Source organism: Lissotriton vulgaris, chromosome 6 (assembly GCF_964263255.1).
Source record: "Lissotriton vulgaris chromosome 6, aLisVul1.2, whole genome shotgun sequence".
NCBI lineage: Eukaryota > Metazoa > Chordata > Amphibia > Caudata > Salamandridae > Lissotriton > Lissotriton vulgaris.
In genome coordinates this window covers 1,285,527,088-1,285,544,113 of record NC_141694.1, presented here as the reverse complement: position 1 = coordinate 1,285,544,113, position 17,026 = coordinate 1,285,527,088, and the positions used below count along the sequence as shown (strand labels likewise).

Sequence of the window (17,026 nt, the reverse complement as noted above, 5' to 3'; positions counted from 1 at the left end):
AATTGATTAAAAATTTAAATGAACATATTTTTTTTTCTGAGATTTTAGGTCATGTGGACTAGACAATAAAGAGAAATCCAGTGACAAATCGATGATGGATACTTCACCTACCAGAGCAGACATCTTCAGGCATCACACCACTAACAACAGAGACTTGGACCGAGGAACCGCAGTGTAACACAAGCAAGCAGAGATATAGCCATATCAGCCACAGTTGTAAAGTGTAGCAATAATTTATGAGCCTAAACACATGAAACACAAACTATAATGTTTTTAAACTAAACCAATGTACAACAAATTTCTGTTGCATGATGAAGGCCAACATTTCAAACATTTACTGAAAATAAGCTAAGTTAAATCATGAATCTTGCAGCTATAATTTTTGCTACTTTCTTTTAAAGAGAAATTGTAAAGGTTTTAATTGACCGGACAATAAACTATTACTTACTTACTGAAAATAGGCTAAGACTATGATGTGATTTTTCGACCTGCAGATTTCTGCTGTTCTGATACTTTCTAGAAGATCTCTGCAACACTTCTACATGTATGAGAAAACACATCAAGAAAGTAAGTTAGTATAAAAGGAATCCCGATCTGCGCAGGCCCAGAATAAGTGAAATGTTATATTATGGGGCAGTCTGAGGATCGAGGTACAGTTGGTAACTTGGTTAAAAAAGAAAAAATGAGAGGGACAAAGAAGAAACAATCGGCCAGATTCATCAATGTGAAGTTTTGCGAGCCTGAAATAGCGATTCATTAGGAATCGCTATTCCAGACTCGCAAAACGGGATTCATGTAGGATTCGCAATATTTTTTGCGAGTCCTACTGATTCCTTATTTGCAATTAGCAATTAGCTAATCGCAAATGAGATTGCGATTTCAAGGGTGCAGGGGTGTCCAAAGGACACCCTGTAACACCCCTGAAATGTTAAATTACACAGATGTTACACACACACATGTCCAAAGGACATGTGTGTGTGTAACATGCAACTTAGAAAAATGCTTTTAAAAGCATTTTTCTAAGTTTTCGCTATTTACCACGAGGTTTGACCTCGCGGTAAATAGCGGCCCAAAATTGCGAAATCACGATTTTTAAATGTTTCATGAATAGCATTTAAGGAATCTCTAATAGAGATTCCTTAAATGCTATTCCTCGCAAATTTGCGAGTTCTTAAATAGAGACTTTTGCTTTTGGGATGATGAATCCCAAAAGCAAAAATTGCACTTGCAAAGGGCCAGATTCTCAGAATCTGGCCCTTTGCAAGCCCAATTATGCTTGATGAATCAAGCTGTAAATATGTAAATAAATATAACATGCATACTCTCAGCCAGACGCAGAATTTGAAGCTAGATATAAAAAAAACCTGGTCTCTAGGAAAATCCACAAGTAAAAGACAACCGCACGTTTTTGTCCAGAGGACAAAATAAATCAGATTTGGCAGTTTGAGCCCCCGGGGGTGGTTCCCTTCTGTAATCATGTTGTTATCTGACTTGGGAATCATGTTGTTAATTAACATGCCTGCTTTATTGGCCAAATTAAATAGGGTCTGGAGATGTCACTTCAGAAAGGTGGCAGATAAGCAATGGGGGTGCCCACTAGGCCGCAAGGGTTGAGACCTAGGCAGGGGGATATTGGTAGGTGGAGTGCAGGGATGTGACTTTTGCATCAGGTGTGAAAGGAGGGTTAATGAAGTTAAAAGATAGCAACAATTAAGGGATCTTCTCTTATATCTGGTCGAGGTTTTGTACTATATGAAGTCATGTTCAACGTCTTCCTTCAATTCTGCAATATGTGAATTAGACAGCAGGGTTGCTGGGTTCAGAATAATACACCTAGCAATGGTTAAATTTCCTACACCTACAAGAATTCTCTCGTACTTAGTCAGCCAACTAGGTGTGAGATATTGAGTCGTAGTCCTTGTTAGCAAAATTACAACTGCATGTGGATCATACAAGGTTACAGGATGTCCCATAATGATGGATTCACTCTGCTCAAGGCTCATGCAAGTTGCGGCTACTGCTTCCAGGCATCCAGGTAATGCAGCTGCCACTGGGTCTAACGTGAAAGAAAAATAGGTCACAGGACGTCGCACTAGTCCATGAATCTGAGTCAGGACTGAAAGTGCACAATTATCTTGTGTGTTACAGAACAGTGCAAAATCCTTTGAATAGTCAGGCATTCCCAATGCTGGAGTTGTACACAGGCAGTCTCGTAATTTTACAAAAGCAGTCATGCTTTCGTAATCCCACTCTACTGGGTCCTTGGCTCTTTTCTTTGTCATTTGTATCAGGGGCTTTGCAAGGACTGCAAATCCCACAATCCATTGCCTGCAATATCCTACAACTCCAAGAAACATTCTGATTTCTTTTTGTGTTTGTGGCAAATTCATGTTTTTAATTATCCTGATTCTTTCTGAGGTAACTTTTCTGACACCTCTCTCTATCTGATGCCCCAGATATTTCACTGATGTAGCACAAAATTGCAATTTTTCTAGGGACACTTTATGTCCTCCTTCACTTAGATGATTCAGTAAAGCAATGGTATCAACAACACAGTCTTTTTCGTGTTTTAGACGCCACCAAGAGGTCGTCTATATACTGAACCAAGACTGACTGTCCAGGTAGTACTTATGACTCAAGGCACTTTTTCAAAATTTGATTAAAAATCAAGGGGCTTTCTGTGTACCCCTGAGGGACACGATTCCAAACATGTCAAATTCAAATGAGAAAAGAAATTTGCTATCTGGGTGCAATGGAATCGAGAAAAATGAGTGAAGTAGGTCAATGACAGTAAACCATCCAGCCTCCCAAGGTATCTGATACAGAATCACTGCAGGATTGGGCACGACTGGACAGCAAGGAACAACAATCTTATTAACCTTTCGAAGGTTTTGTACTACCCTGTACTGACCACTCGGTTTCTTTATACCAATTATGGGAGAGTTACATGGACTGCTCATTACTACTTGCAAAATGCCTGCTTCAACCAAACGCTTTATTTCTACTGCAACACCTGCCTTTATTTCTGCACTCATTTTGTACTGTCGAGTATTTGGGTAAGCTGCATCTTCCTTTATGGTTACTTTTATTGAGTCAACATTTGCCATTAGTCCTACATCCTTTCCAGTAAAGCCCCATACCTCTGGTTTTACCGTCTGTTGCAGTTCCTCTGGTAAGTCTTTTATTGTAATTCTTTTAATTTCTGTCTCTGGTCTTGCTAACATCCATTTGTAAATTTCGTCTTTGTCTGGGGTTTTACTTGTGCCCACATGACTTTTTCTTTTAATTCTTTCAGTTTATTTTCTAGCTCATCTTCACAATATTTTGCATATTTAAGGGCCTCATCTATGGGCTTTGCCTGCCAACAAATGTTATTGTCTTTGACCCATTGTGAAATTTCTGGTCTTAATCCTAACACAAACCGATAGATAAAATGCGTCATATCCTTCATATCAATGTTATCTAATCCACTATATTGTTTGAATGTCTGTAATAAATGTTCATAATATGAATGCACTGACTCATCTTTATTCTAAGTGGTTCTATCTATTTTCATCCAGTCGGTTTCCTTTGCAGGCACCTTTCCTTTAAGGTAAAGTATTACCTGATTATATTTTTTCATTACATCCTCGGAGGGTGCCCCTGTCTTTGGGTCTCTAGGGTATTCATCACTGGGCCAAAATCAACAGCAATTTTGCATTCTGTCCACAAATCTACGGGGACTACAATGTCAAATAATCCATCTAAGTCTTTCAAAAGACATTTTGAAACTTTTACAAATCTCTCGACTTGTCTGTACCACAAAGTTTTGGGAAATCATTCGTAAATGGCAAAATATCCTGTCGAGAACATGCACACAGCCTCCACCTGGTACCTCTTGCATGGGACATCATTTTTCTACCTTTTCTGCTTCTTTTAAAACATACTCTGAAGTCATTTGTTTTGATCTAACCTCTTCGTTTTTCTTTGCCCATCTGGCTTTCCATTTCTCTAGTTCTCCCCATTTTTGTAATAGTGTCATCAGCTCTCTTATTTGCACCTTTCTTCCTGACACATTCATGTTCTCTAAATCTTTGTCAAAAAATTCTACTCAATATGGTTTCTGCAATACTTTAGATTTACCAATGTCAATTCCCATGCTAGCTGCAGTGTCCATTAATTTCCCATGAAACACCCTTGTATTTCTATTAATGCTTTTACAAATGAATAGTAATTCGTCATCACTAAGGGTATTTAACCTGTCCAATCCCACATTCCCAGCCATCAATTCCTCCAATTTAATCCTTAATTTATATATATCTAATGGCGTTGGCTGTGTTTTTGGTTTCTCTATTTCTTGTGTCCATTTGTCTATTTCTTCAGGAGTTACTACAGTGGCACTTCTCGTACCTGAGGATGTCTCTATCTGTACTTCTCTCGAATTTAAAGGAGTGGTCTTTCTCATTGAACTACCTTCTGGTTCCCTTATTGGTAAATCCATTAAGGAGATTACTGACTCACATTCACTCGCCTGATCATCTATTATCAATGGTTCTTTTCTTGGCTGTACTACTGATGTAGTTATAACCGGAGCTTTTGGACTAGCTTGCTTATCTCCGTACAAAGGAACAACTGGGCCAATAGTTACTGGAATCGTCAGAGCTTCAGGACTTGTGTGTAACTGAGAGATTTTCTGAATTAATTCACTTCTCCGTTTATTTAAAGCTTCTCTTTCTCTATCTTGTAATACCCTTTCAATGGAGGTCTCATGTACCACTTGCGGAATTAAAGGCGGTTTTAAAAACGGGGCATTCGGATTTACTGTACTTGGTTCCTCATTATATGGTGGTGGATTTTTCATTAATAAATCCTCTGTATAATCAACGTCTGAATCACCACTAGTCATTAAATGTTTTGTTTTCTCAGTCCTTTTACCTCCCATGGGCTCTTCTAAAGGTAATACTGGATATAGCCCTTCCACTAACATGTTCTGTCTCCATTGTTTCATTTGTTTATCTTTGGAATCTCGTGGAACCTTTGGGTAAAATTTACTCAGTCCTTTGTGAATTCTAGGTCTGTCTCGCTCGAAAGCCTCAATTTCCCATTCTTCTAGTGCCTCATATTGCGTTAATCTAGGTCTAGGATGTAAATCATTCATTCGCGTCCTCAAATGAAACAAAATTCATCCATTAAATGTGCCTTCTAAGTGAAATGCTAAAATCCCATTATCTTTTGTGTATTCCACCCAGTTTTCTAACCATACACAAGAGTGGTAACCCCCGACGAACATCATAAATGACGCAGGAGTATTCGGTGGTGGAATGATGACTCCTTCTCTAGTTTTAATGGGCTTGTCTTTTTTAAAGTAATTCTTAACTTGAAAATTTTCTCTTACCTCCGTACATATTGCGAGGTCTGCCTCTTATCATCTGATCCCTAGCAAACCCTTGGTATCTCGGATCAGGTCGAGTTTCTGGATGACTTGGATACCATATATATTTTGCAAAAATTCAAAATGTGCGAAATACTTATTTCTGTTTACTAAATGCTTCCAATAATAACGCGTCTTTTATTCTTCTTCAACCAATCAACAATACGGTTACAAATATTCTCTACCAATAATTGCGCAGCTTTTCCCGTGAGATGAGTCACACGCTCCTGCGCTCACCCCTCCTTAACAATGCTATCTCAGCTATACGCCCGCTGTCTCGACCAACACCAGCGCGGCTCTGACTGACGTCAGCGCAGCTCCGCAACTAACTCCCTCCTTCACAAGGTAATGCAAAACTCAATTCTTTTATTTTAAAGTGCAATTCTCTTTTAATCAACAATGTAAAAACATTCACCACTGTACCCGAGTGACTAGAAACGAAAGATATGTTTCACTACAAGTAAATCCCTTCCATTTACTTTCCATACACTACGAGTAGATCTCTTCCGCCTACCCTTCACACAAGCATTAGAGAACCTGCTACTCCTTTAGACTTTATCCACTCCGGGATATATACTAAGACCAAAGTTTCACCAGCGAACCCCTTTGCTATCAATCGAGCTCAGACGAACCTGCTACTCCTTCCGTGTGACCCTTTCTAGGTGATATCACAACAAAAGTTTTGCCAGCGAACTCTTTGCTATCATTTATTCACACAGTCATACAGAAAACCCTAAATAGTGCTTCCGGTTCTGCCCAACCATGCACTAACTTCCTGCGGGTAAGTGACCTCCCAGCGATGTGGCTCCTATTTACCACCCGCTATTCTGCCCCCGGGGATTCCAAACAAACATATAACAGGTACGAACAACTTTGGTAATACATAACATCAATATAGCAGCAATGGAATCAATAAAATGTCAACATATCTCAATAATCTCACATTTGATCGATCAAAAATTTGAACCACAACCAACTAACTAACTAACTAACTACCTATCTTAACTAATCCCTAACCATAACTCTGCTACCAAAGAAATATACTGATAGAGCGCACAGGTTAACCCACTATAAATTTACCAATACCCACCTGGGCCCATAATTCAATTTTCTACATTTACTCAATCAGGTAACCCATACTCTACTACCAGTCTATTTTATTCCACTAATTCCTATACTGTTGATTTACCAATCCTCGTCACTGGTACCTATGACCACATGGATCAGGGAGTTAGTTGTAAAGAAGGCAGTCAATATTACAATAACATTTGCACTCATATAATAACCACAAACTCAGGGTAGGTTTGAACTCTTTATCTAATCATCATCAAAAGTCGTGCGCCACAGATTGAAAGTAATTAGACTGTCAATAACCAAGATTAGAAAGTGTATAACTATATAAAAGATATATCATGCCAACCATTTAGCCAGTTGAAATAAAGGGAAGGTAAAACAGGGAACATACTATTTTCAGATACAGACTTTTGCAATTTGACTAAAGGAGGGTAAAGAAAAGGAACATACTAAACCAACAGTTTCACAATTATCAGTAGTTTGGAAAAAGAACGCAATATGCACTATAGAAACTCAATTTTAGCACGTATCTATAGGGAAGGTAAAAATTGGAATATACTATAAATTCAGATAATCAAGCTTAGCTTCTTAAAGTCAAAGGTAAAGAGAAGGAACAATTATGCAATCATAAAAAACTTCATAACATTCAACCAAAAGGTGGGTAAGAATATGGAACACACTAATAAACAGCAACACATGAATTTATCATTTACTTAAGGGAAGGGTAAGAAAAGGAACATACGCAATCAAAGATTTGCAAATCAGGGAAGGTAAAGAAAAGGACACAAATTATATTGATAATTACCCACACAGATTTATATTTACCTAGAATGGTGTGAAGACCAACCCTGGCCACGGGTGAGTTGAAAAGGACAGATGAACCCCAAAGATTTCAGTAATCAATAGGTCAGCAGGTTCAGATTGGAAAATCAGGACAGGATAACCCCAGAATTTGGATCAGGACCGGACCACCAAAGGTTAAGACCAACACCCGCAGTTCGGTTGCAACGCCTGCGCTACTCCCTATCTGCAAGGAATCAGCCAAAAATCCGATTGGGTTACAGCATTCACCAGCAAAGTGCTTGGAAGAGCATCATCCCACTGCTTTCAAGCAGTGGAAGAAGAGGAAAAATCATCACATGATGATAACTTTCTGATGTAATCGTGCTATGTTTCGTTTGCGGGCGGGAGGGTGGGTAGGGCTGCTCCACTGACGGAGCAGGGCAGGGGCGGAGTGGCATGCCTAGCCAAGTGCGCAATGACTGTTTGGTCGGCCCACACAGGCTGCCCAAAGCCGTAGCACTGTCCTGTTTTCAATGCAGGCTGCATTACAGCCTGCATGGAGAACATGCCCACACCCTCAGCCCCTGGCTGAATGCCTTGTCCCGGCTCCAATTACTAATCCCAACATCACATTGCAGCGTTGTGATTGGCTTAGGGGAAGGAGCCTGGCCGCCTACTTCCTGTTCCTGCAAACAAACTCAGGAGAGCAGGAGCAAACAAGACACGGGACCCTGCCTCGAGGTAAGATTTCTCTCATTGAAATATTTACAACACCTGCTCACATACACACACACGCATCCGTGCCACATCCAGTATCCTTTCCAGCATTTCCCTCCTCCAAGCTGTCTAGTCCCCTCCCCACAGCACTTCTCAATGGCAGCCGATATATGAAGTTATGACACATACTATCAGGTTGTATACTAATACTAGGTATATTGCAACAGTAGGGAAGGTGTGGATAGCGGAGGTGTAAATATTACTATTCCCACTTCAGTGAGTGCAACCCTAAAACTAACCCTTGCACCCCAAAGCAAACCCTGAACTCTAAAATTCCTCTTTGAGCCCCCAAAACACACCCTAAAAATCATATTTGTCCCAAATGCACACCCCAATTTTCATAATTGACCCCAAAACACACCACAAATTTCATATTTTACCTCATAATACACCCCAAATTTCATCTCCGACACCCGAAACCCATACCCACCCTAAAACCTAAAAATATCCCATTACTGACCTCACATTGCATTGTAATTGAATGCGATGTAAATGCACCTGCGTTGTTGGGGTTGCATTGTACAGGCATTACAATGTAATGCCTGCGTTGTAATGACATTTCCCGTGCCAAAGGCAAGCCATAGGTAAGCCCGCAAGCCAAAGGTAAGCCCATCTGCGTTCGTCTGCCCCTGGAATGGCTCAGCACCAAGCACCCTTCCTCTTGGACACTCCATCGCTATGATGCCAGAACCCTCCTTGCATCAACCCTGGAAGCCACATCACCTGCGAGGACCAACCTCTGTTCCAGACCGGACATCGCCATCGCCATCACTGATGGCTACCGAATCACCCACAAAGACCACCCCGACCATCCAGGAGGAGGCATTTGCCATCACCTAAAGAAGCACACTCTGACTGACCACACACTCTAATGACCCAACGGTGACCATGGAACACCTCAACGTCCAGATCTGGACCAAGCCCATCCTCTGCGGCACCATCATCTGCAGGCCCCTGGGCCATTGACCCCCATTCTCCAATACCATTGTAGACCTCATTGCACCCCAGGCTCTCCAATTCACCAACAACATCCTACTCTGTGAACTCAAGTTCCACCTGGACAATCCCAGTGACCAGAATACCGCCCACTCCTGGGGAAGCTCCCCAACATCAGACTCAAGCAGCTAGTCACCGCAGCAAGCCACATAGCAGGACACACAGTCGAGCACGTTTCCTTCGCCAGCGGGAACTTCAACTACAGCCACACCACCGGACTCTCCTGGACCGGCCATCATTGTATATATCACGTCTTCACCATGCCAACTGTACCCCAGCGCCATCATTCCTCCCCCTTACAGCTGGATCAAGGCCATCAAAGAACGTCTCATCAACTCCCTCTGCACCGCCACTCCGCCAATGCTTACAGACGATGACATCGCATTGCGCAACCGCCACCGATGGATCTCCAACTGCGCCGAAACCCTGGCAACCCTCAAGAACGGCACTGCGTCAGTACCTTACGCCTGACTGATGGCAGGGGTAAGGGTGACGCAGTGCCACAGGGTTAGGCTGTCTCCATGCATTGCTGGAGTTGCATCATGGTTGTGACATGACTGCAGTAATGAGTGAATTTAGCGCAGACAGATATTTCAGGATTCCAGACGTATCTGTCATTACATGGGTCATGGAGTGCTGTCCAGTGAATATAGCGCATCCATGGTGTTGCAAGAAGGGGGTAGTGAAAAGTGTTGCAACGCTGTCTTGTTGCAGCGCTTCAACACGTTTCATGACTGAGGCCCAGGAATTCGCACTATCTTAATAATGGTGCACATTCCTGCCCTCTAGTTTTGTTGCAGGGCAGCGCAGCAACATTGCTTGCAGTGCTGTCCAGTACCAAAACCTGCTGAAAAGAGGCACCAAGTGTTATCTCCATTTTTAATACCAGCTATTTTCTGGTCTTAAAAAATTACCTCTAACTGCAGTTAGCTGCACTTTTTTTGGTCCTCCAAAGTTCAGGAATCCCCTTGTAAATATCATGAAGTGGGGTTAGCGGCCGTTTTTGCACTGGAACACCTCCCTTGCATGTCATTATCGCTAACAGAAGTGGCGGTCTTTAGAATGAACGTTTTCTCAGGAAAACTGTCTCTAACAGTGATTGCCGGCAGCTTGTACACAAGGCGATAAAAATCTTGCCGCAAAACTGTCGGAAAAGTGCTGCTAAGGTGGAGTTAACTCCTTATACACATACCCCTCTGTCTCCTATTTAGGGCATGAAGTAAGTTATACAGGTGTGTTTCCCAAAAGTGAGAATTAAAGCTGTTAAGGATGCTCTAGCTCCTAATAGGAAAGATGAGGTTAAGTCATTGTTAGGCTCTGCAGAGTTCTACTCGAAGTTTTTGAAGGATTTTGCTCAGTAAGCATTTGGGATTAGACAACTTTTGAAAATTCGTCAAGATTTCGTGTGGGATGAAAATTTGCAGAAGGAATGTTTCTGTATCAAGAATGATATATGTAATGCTGTTCCTTTGCAAGGCTTTTATATAAAATCCCACACTATTTTAACCACTGACGTTAGCAGCAGAGGGTTGAGGCGGTTCTGGTCTAAGTATTTGGAACAGAAAGTACTATCTCATTTGCCTCATGGTTCTTCACTATGCCTGAGACCAACTATTTGGTGACTGAGAGAGAAATGTTGGCATATGTGTGGGCTACTGAAAAATTTAGACAGTACTTATGGGGAACGAAGTTCACCATTCATCCTGACCACAAACCCTTGGCTGAGGTACAAACTACTGAGGGAACAGAAAGAGCTCCCCCACACATTGCAAGAATGTCTCTCAAATTATTGGATTATGCGTACGAGGTTGTATACTTGCCTGTAAAAAAGAACAATGTAGCAGACTACCTGAGTAGATCACCCATTCTGAATGGTGACACCTTTGCGAGTGGGAATGAATGGGATGACTACAGTGTGGCATGGGTATTTAGTGAGAATGCAGATAGTCCTGCTATCTCTGAAGGAAATTGGCAGTCTAGGTATGCCAAGGGTGAACGTTTGATGGAAATCAAGGAGTATATATTGAGGGGATGGCCTATTAAGTGCTATCTTACTGAGGAGTGTAAGAAATGTTGGGAGTTGAGAGAGGAGTTGTCTGATTCTGATTTGGAGTTTATTATGAGAGGCAATAAAGTTGTTCCTCCATGTAAGTTACATAAAAAGATTTTGGAACTTAATCATAAAGGGTAGCTTGGTATTGTTAAGTCATAGCAGAGAGTGAAGTTGTTCTATTGGTGGCCTGGAGTTGATTTGGAGACAGAACAATTTGTGAAGAATTGTAGTTTGTGTGCTTAGGCTGACAAGTCCCGCAAAATGCTTAGACCTCCCTTAGGGGTTGTAGAGTTACCTTCAGAGCATTGGTGTAATTTTCTATTAATGTTCTAGGACCCATTTTGCATACAAATTGAGTATCTAAGAGTGTTTTAGTACTTTTTGATTTATATCCCAAAAGTTCAGAGTTGGAAGTACTGGAGAGGGTTGATTCTGCAGATGAGGTGAAGTTTTTAGAGAAAACCTTCATTAGAGAAGGTATCTCTAAGTCACTCTTAAGTTAAAAAGGTCCACAATTAATGGCCAACTTTAGTTATTTTTTGTCAAGGAATAGCATAAAGGAAAAGAAAACCCCTGTTTATCACCAGGCTTGCAATGGTGCAGTTGAACGTTTTAACGCGATAATTATAGATAGTGTGCAGAGTACAATTAATGCAGGGAAGAATTGAAAAGTGGGGTTGGACAAACTGATTTGGGCTTACAGAATCACTCCTACTGTAATGGGGTACAGTCCTTTCAAAATTAAGAGTGGGAGAGAGCCATACAACAAGGACAATTCTGTGTGGATGTCCCAGGAGTATCAGACTAAATGGTCGCCTGTTGTTGTTAGGTGTAATTTGGAAAAGGCTCAGAAAAAGTATAAATCATATAATGACAAGAGGAATTGTTTAAGGAAATTTTCCTTATAGAAGGTGATCAGGTATGTGTGATGCTGAGGGGTAAATTACGCAAGGGCGGTGGCCAGTTTTTTTCCCCCCTACAAGGTTCTAGAAATGTATAAGTGTTCGGCAAAGCTAAGTGATGGAAGAATTTGGCATCTTAGTAAACTTTCCAAGTGTAGCAGTATTTTGTCTTGGAAGGACAAGGGTGGAGTTTCCTCCAAACGCTGGTTGTGGGATTAATCTTTCCAAGATGAATCAAATAAAGCATCTCCTTCTTCCGCTGAATTACCTGGAGATTCTGGGAAATTGCATCTGGTGGGTGGTTCAGAGGGGTGGGAGTACCCATTGTGGTGAGAAATGGTAAGACTACTAAGTCTGGGAGACTAGTTAACATGCCTGCAAAATTAAAGGATTTTGGAGTAGCAGAGTAACTCTCCATTTTATTATTGTTTTTTTCTCTTTGTTATTTGGTTGTTCTTTTCTGTTGTTCTTCTGATCTTTGAAGTAATGGTCTTGTTTGTTTTTTCTTAATGTGGCAAGGGGGAAGGTGTGTGGTATCCTAGTGTCAGATGTATTATGACATAGGATGCTACATAGCTGCATTTTAGTATGGAATCTACCGTAGTGTGTCAGTTGAGGAAGGTTGTCCTCTGGGTAGGACCTGCATCTGTGCTCTCCCTTGTAACCCGTATCTTAAATAAACCCTTCTCACCTCACATCAAGTTCAAGTTCAAGTTCAAGGATTTCTAAAGCGCACTACTGACCCAGAGGGTCTCAAGGCGCTTGGGGAGGGGGTTCATTATTTATCGAATAGCCAGGTTTTAAGTTCTTTTCTGAAGGAGATGGGGTTCTGTGTGAGGCGGAGGTGAGTGGGGAGTGAGTTCCAGGTTTTGGCCGCCAAGTAGGAGAAGGATCTGCCTCCCATGGTGGATCTTTGGATTCGCAGAACTGCGACGAGACCTTGATTGGAGGATCTAAGTTGGCGGGAGGGAGTGTAGAAGGATAGTCGAGTGTTGAGGCATTCGGGCCCTAGATCGTAGAGGGCCTTGTGCGCGTGGGTGAGGAGACGGAATGTTATTCTCTTGTTGACGGGAAGCCAGTGGAGGTCTTTCAGGTGGCTGGAAATGTGATCTTGGCGAGGGATGTCCAAAATGAGTCTCGCCGATGCGTTTTGGATGCGTTGGAGTTTTTTCTGTAATTTGGTTGTGATTCCGGCGTAGAGGGTGTTTCCGTAGTCAAGTCGACTCGTAACCAATGCGTGGGTGACGGTCTTTCTTGTCTCGGTGGGGATCCAATGGAAGATTTTTTTGAGCATACCAAGTACATTGAAACAGGAGGATGAGACGGCGTTGACTTGTCTGGTCATCGAGAGGGAGGAATCTAGGATGAAGCCTAGGTTACATGCGTGGTCTGTGGGTGCAGAACCTAGGTCCGAAGGCCACCATGAGTCGTATCAGGCGGAGGGGGATGATCCTAGGATGAGCACTTCCGTTTTGTCTTTTGTCGGAGTTAAGCTTTAGGTGGCTGTTTTTCATCCATACGGCTACTTCTTTCATGCCTTCGTGAAGGTTGGTTTTGGCGGTGTTGGGGTCTTTGGTGAGGGAAAGGATCAGCTGGGTGTCGTCGGCGTAGGAGATGATGTTAAGGTTGTGATGACGCGCGATGGAAGCGAGTGGACTCATGTAAACGTTGAAGAGGGTGGGACTGAGTGATGATCCTTGTGGTACTCCGCAAATGACTTCGGTGGCCTCTGATTTGAATGGGGGAAGTCGGACTCTCTGGGTTCTCCCGGCAAGGAACGAGATGATCCAATCTAAGGCTTTCCCTTTAATGCGGATGTTGCTGAGGCATTGTATGAGGGTGCTGTGACAGACTGTGTCGAAGGCAGCGGAGAGGTCGAGAAGAATGAGGGCCACTGTTTCTTTGTTGTCCAGTAGTGTTCGGATGTCATCTGTTGCTGTGATGAGGGCGGTTTCGGTGCTGTGTTTGGCTCGAAATCCGGACTGTGAGGGATCGAGAGAGTTGTTGGATTCGAGGAAGGCGGCAAGTTGGCTATTGACGGCTTTCTCGATGACTTTGGCTGGGAATGGGAGGAGGGAGATGGGGCGGTAGTTTTTAAGTTCAGAGGGGTCTGCTGTGGGTTTCTTCAGGAGGGCGCTGACTTCGGCATGTTTCCAGCTTTCTGGGAAGGTAGCAGAGTTGAAGGAGCAGTTGATGACATCACGAAGATGGGAAGCGATGATGGAGTCTGCTTTGTTGAAGATGTGGTGGGGGCATGGGTCGGTTGGCGAGCCAGAGTGGATGGAATTCATTAGGCGGATGGTGTCTTCAGTGGTGATTGGGTTCCAGGCGCTGAGGTTTGTTAGAGGGTGGTTTAGGTTCTGATGGGGGTGGAGAGGATTGTTAGTTGGAGCTGTTTTCGAAGCTGTTATGTATGTCGACAATTTTGTTGTAGAAGAAGGAGGATAACGAATTGCAGAGGTCTTGGGAGGGAGTGATGTCGTTTGAGGCTGCGGTGGGGTTGGTGAATTCTTTGACGATGTTCAATAGTTCCTTGCTGTTGTGGGCGTTGTTGTCGAGTCGATTCTTGAATGCTGATTTCTTGGTGGATCGAATCAGCTGGTGGTGTTTGCGGGTGGCTGCCTTGAAGGTGGTCATGTTGTCGGTGGTTGTGTTTTTTCTCCATGTTTTCTCGAGGGTGCGCCATAGCTTCTTGGATTTCTTAAGGTCATCGTTGAACCAGGGGGCTTTTTTGCTGTCTTGTCTGGTTTGATGGTTTTTCAAGGGCGCTAATTCGTCAGCGCTGTGATTGATCCATTATTTGAATTTGATGGCAGCTTGGTTTGGGTCCGATGAGGGGCGGGTGGGTTTTGGTTGAGCGATGTGAGGAGTTGGTCAGTGGTGATTTTGTTCCATTTTCTTCGGGGAATAGGTTGTGGGGGGTTGTGGGTTGAGGTGGTTTTTTTAGCTGAAGAGAACACAAGTGTGGTCCGTCCAATGGAGAGCTGTGGTGCGTTCGAAGGAGATGTGTTTGCTGGAGGTGAAGATTGGGTCGAGCGTGTGCCCAGCTACATGGGTGGGGGTGTCAACAAGTTGTTTGAGCCCGAGATTGGCCAGGTTGTTGAGGAGGGTGGTGGTGTTGCTGTCGTTTTTCTTTTCCAGGTGGAAGTTGATGTCTCCTAGTAGAATGTAGTTCTCGGAGGCGAGGGCATGTGGGCTGATGAAGTCAGTGATGTCTTCGCAGAATTGTTTACGGGTTCCTGGAGGCCTGTAGATGAGGGTGCCTCTGAGAGTGGTCCTGGGGTCGGTGTGGATCTGGAAATGGAGGTGTTCGGCGGTTGTGAGGTTATCGTCGGAGCTGGTCGTGATTTTGATGGTGTTCTTATGGACGATGGCGATGCCTCCTCCTGTTTGGATGGTGCGGTCTTTTCGGATGATCTTGTAAGCGTCCGGGATGGCAATGGCGATGTCGGATGTTGATACTGCGTTCATCCATGTTTCAGTAAGGAAGGCGACGTCCGGTGATGTAGTGTCGAGGAGATCCCAGAGTTCGGTGGCGTGTCTGTGGACCGAGCGGGTGTTCAGCAGGATGCACTTCAGTTGGTTGGAGTCGGAGCTGTGTTTGGGGTTAGTGGGTGTGGTATGGGTCTTGATGCTGGTAAATTTGCAGGAGTGGCAGGCGAAGGGACCGTGGGTACATCCTGGGGCAGCTTCGAAGCATTGAGGTGTGCGTCCGGGGTTGAGGGCTAGGAGGGTGGCGGCGTCAAACGTTAAGCGGGAGGAGTGCGGTTTGCGGGGACCAAGGGGTCTGGCGCTGGGCACGGTCCAGGCACGGACGGGCGTAGACGGGCTTACCTTTGGCGCACCTTCGGTGCGCATGGGGCGCGTCCGCAGCGTGTGAACGCTGCGCGCAAGTGCAACTGACATAAGTGGATAGTGTAGGGGGCGGAGCGAGGGCGGGTCAGCTGGGAGGCGGGAGCGGGGTGGAGGGGCGGGCTGATAGGAACAAAACAACAACAAAATGGCAGCAAATGAAGCAAAAGGACGAGACTGGGTCACAGATAGGGAAATAGCGCAGATGTGGGCACTGGTACAATCAGGCACAATTACAGCTACCAGGCAATGCGAGTTTACATAAAAGCTCCACGTGTTGCACAGGAGCGATATGGGTCATGCACTGAAAGCGCTCAGGCAAACCACCAGCAGCCACAATAAATGAATGCGAGCAGGGCACAGAAAATGCGATACGAATGTAATAGGAGCAACAAAGCGCTACAATGTCAGCAGAGATAAACTCTACACTCAATGTCAGCAGAGATAAACTCTACACTCAATGTTAGCAGAGATAAACTCTACACTCTCCACACTGCGGAGAATTGCAAATTGTCTATGGGGTATATTGCTAGACACCTTCACTTTTGTCCAGATAGTAAAATCTACTCTTCAGTACACCAAATTTCCTTTTCTTTAAAGATCAGATCATTTGTGTGCTGGACTGTAGCGCACCTCACTTTGGTTTGATGGATGTAGATATGATGTTAATATCCATGACCTCAGGGTATACCCACTGTTACCTACAAAACATTTGGGGAATCTGGTTAAAATGTATATACAATTTAAACATATAGGACATTTATGTCATATACATAGGCCGTATTTACCAAGTAAATAGCCACCTTCAAACTCTTCTCTGAGAAGACACGAGTAAATTCCGCTATGCCTGAACATGAAAGTGTGATGTGTACTGCCAGGATACTTTCTACGAGATCTGTGATGACATGTTTTGCTTCACACACCACTTGTATATTTAGTTAATGGCAGTTTTTTCTGTTTCTAAATATGTACTCATTGTAAGAGGGAGAACATATTGGAACATGGGTGTCATCAATATAACCAATACCATCCTGAAATTCAATTTTGCTAACTGCAATCCTGTGCTGTGCTGGGGAAAGTAATATGATGACATATTCTCTGTACCCTCACTTCTAGGAAATTATTAGAAAACCTAGAAAGGGCACTCTGTGATACCCCACCTGCAGCAGCAATGTCATC

General features: G+C 43.5%; 1 protein-coding gene across 1 annotated transcript in view; it reads left to right on the top strand.

Annotated features, from left to right (window-relative positions):
* The window catches only part of ARHGEF33 (Rho guanine nucleotide exchange factor 33), a 371,211-nt gene extending 370,797 nt beyond the window's left edge, over positions 1 to 414 (top strand). Inside the window, exon 17 of the mRNA XM_086925777.1 lies at positions 49 to 414. Within this exon, the coding sequence (XP_086781903.1) occupies positions 49 to 178 (130 nt within the window). The 3' untranslated portion in view covers positions 179 to 414. The remainder of the gene's footprint in view (positions 1 to 48) is intronic.
* Positions 415 to 17,026: the final 16,612 nt, after the last annotated feature.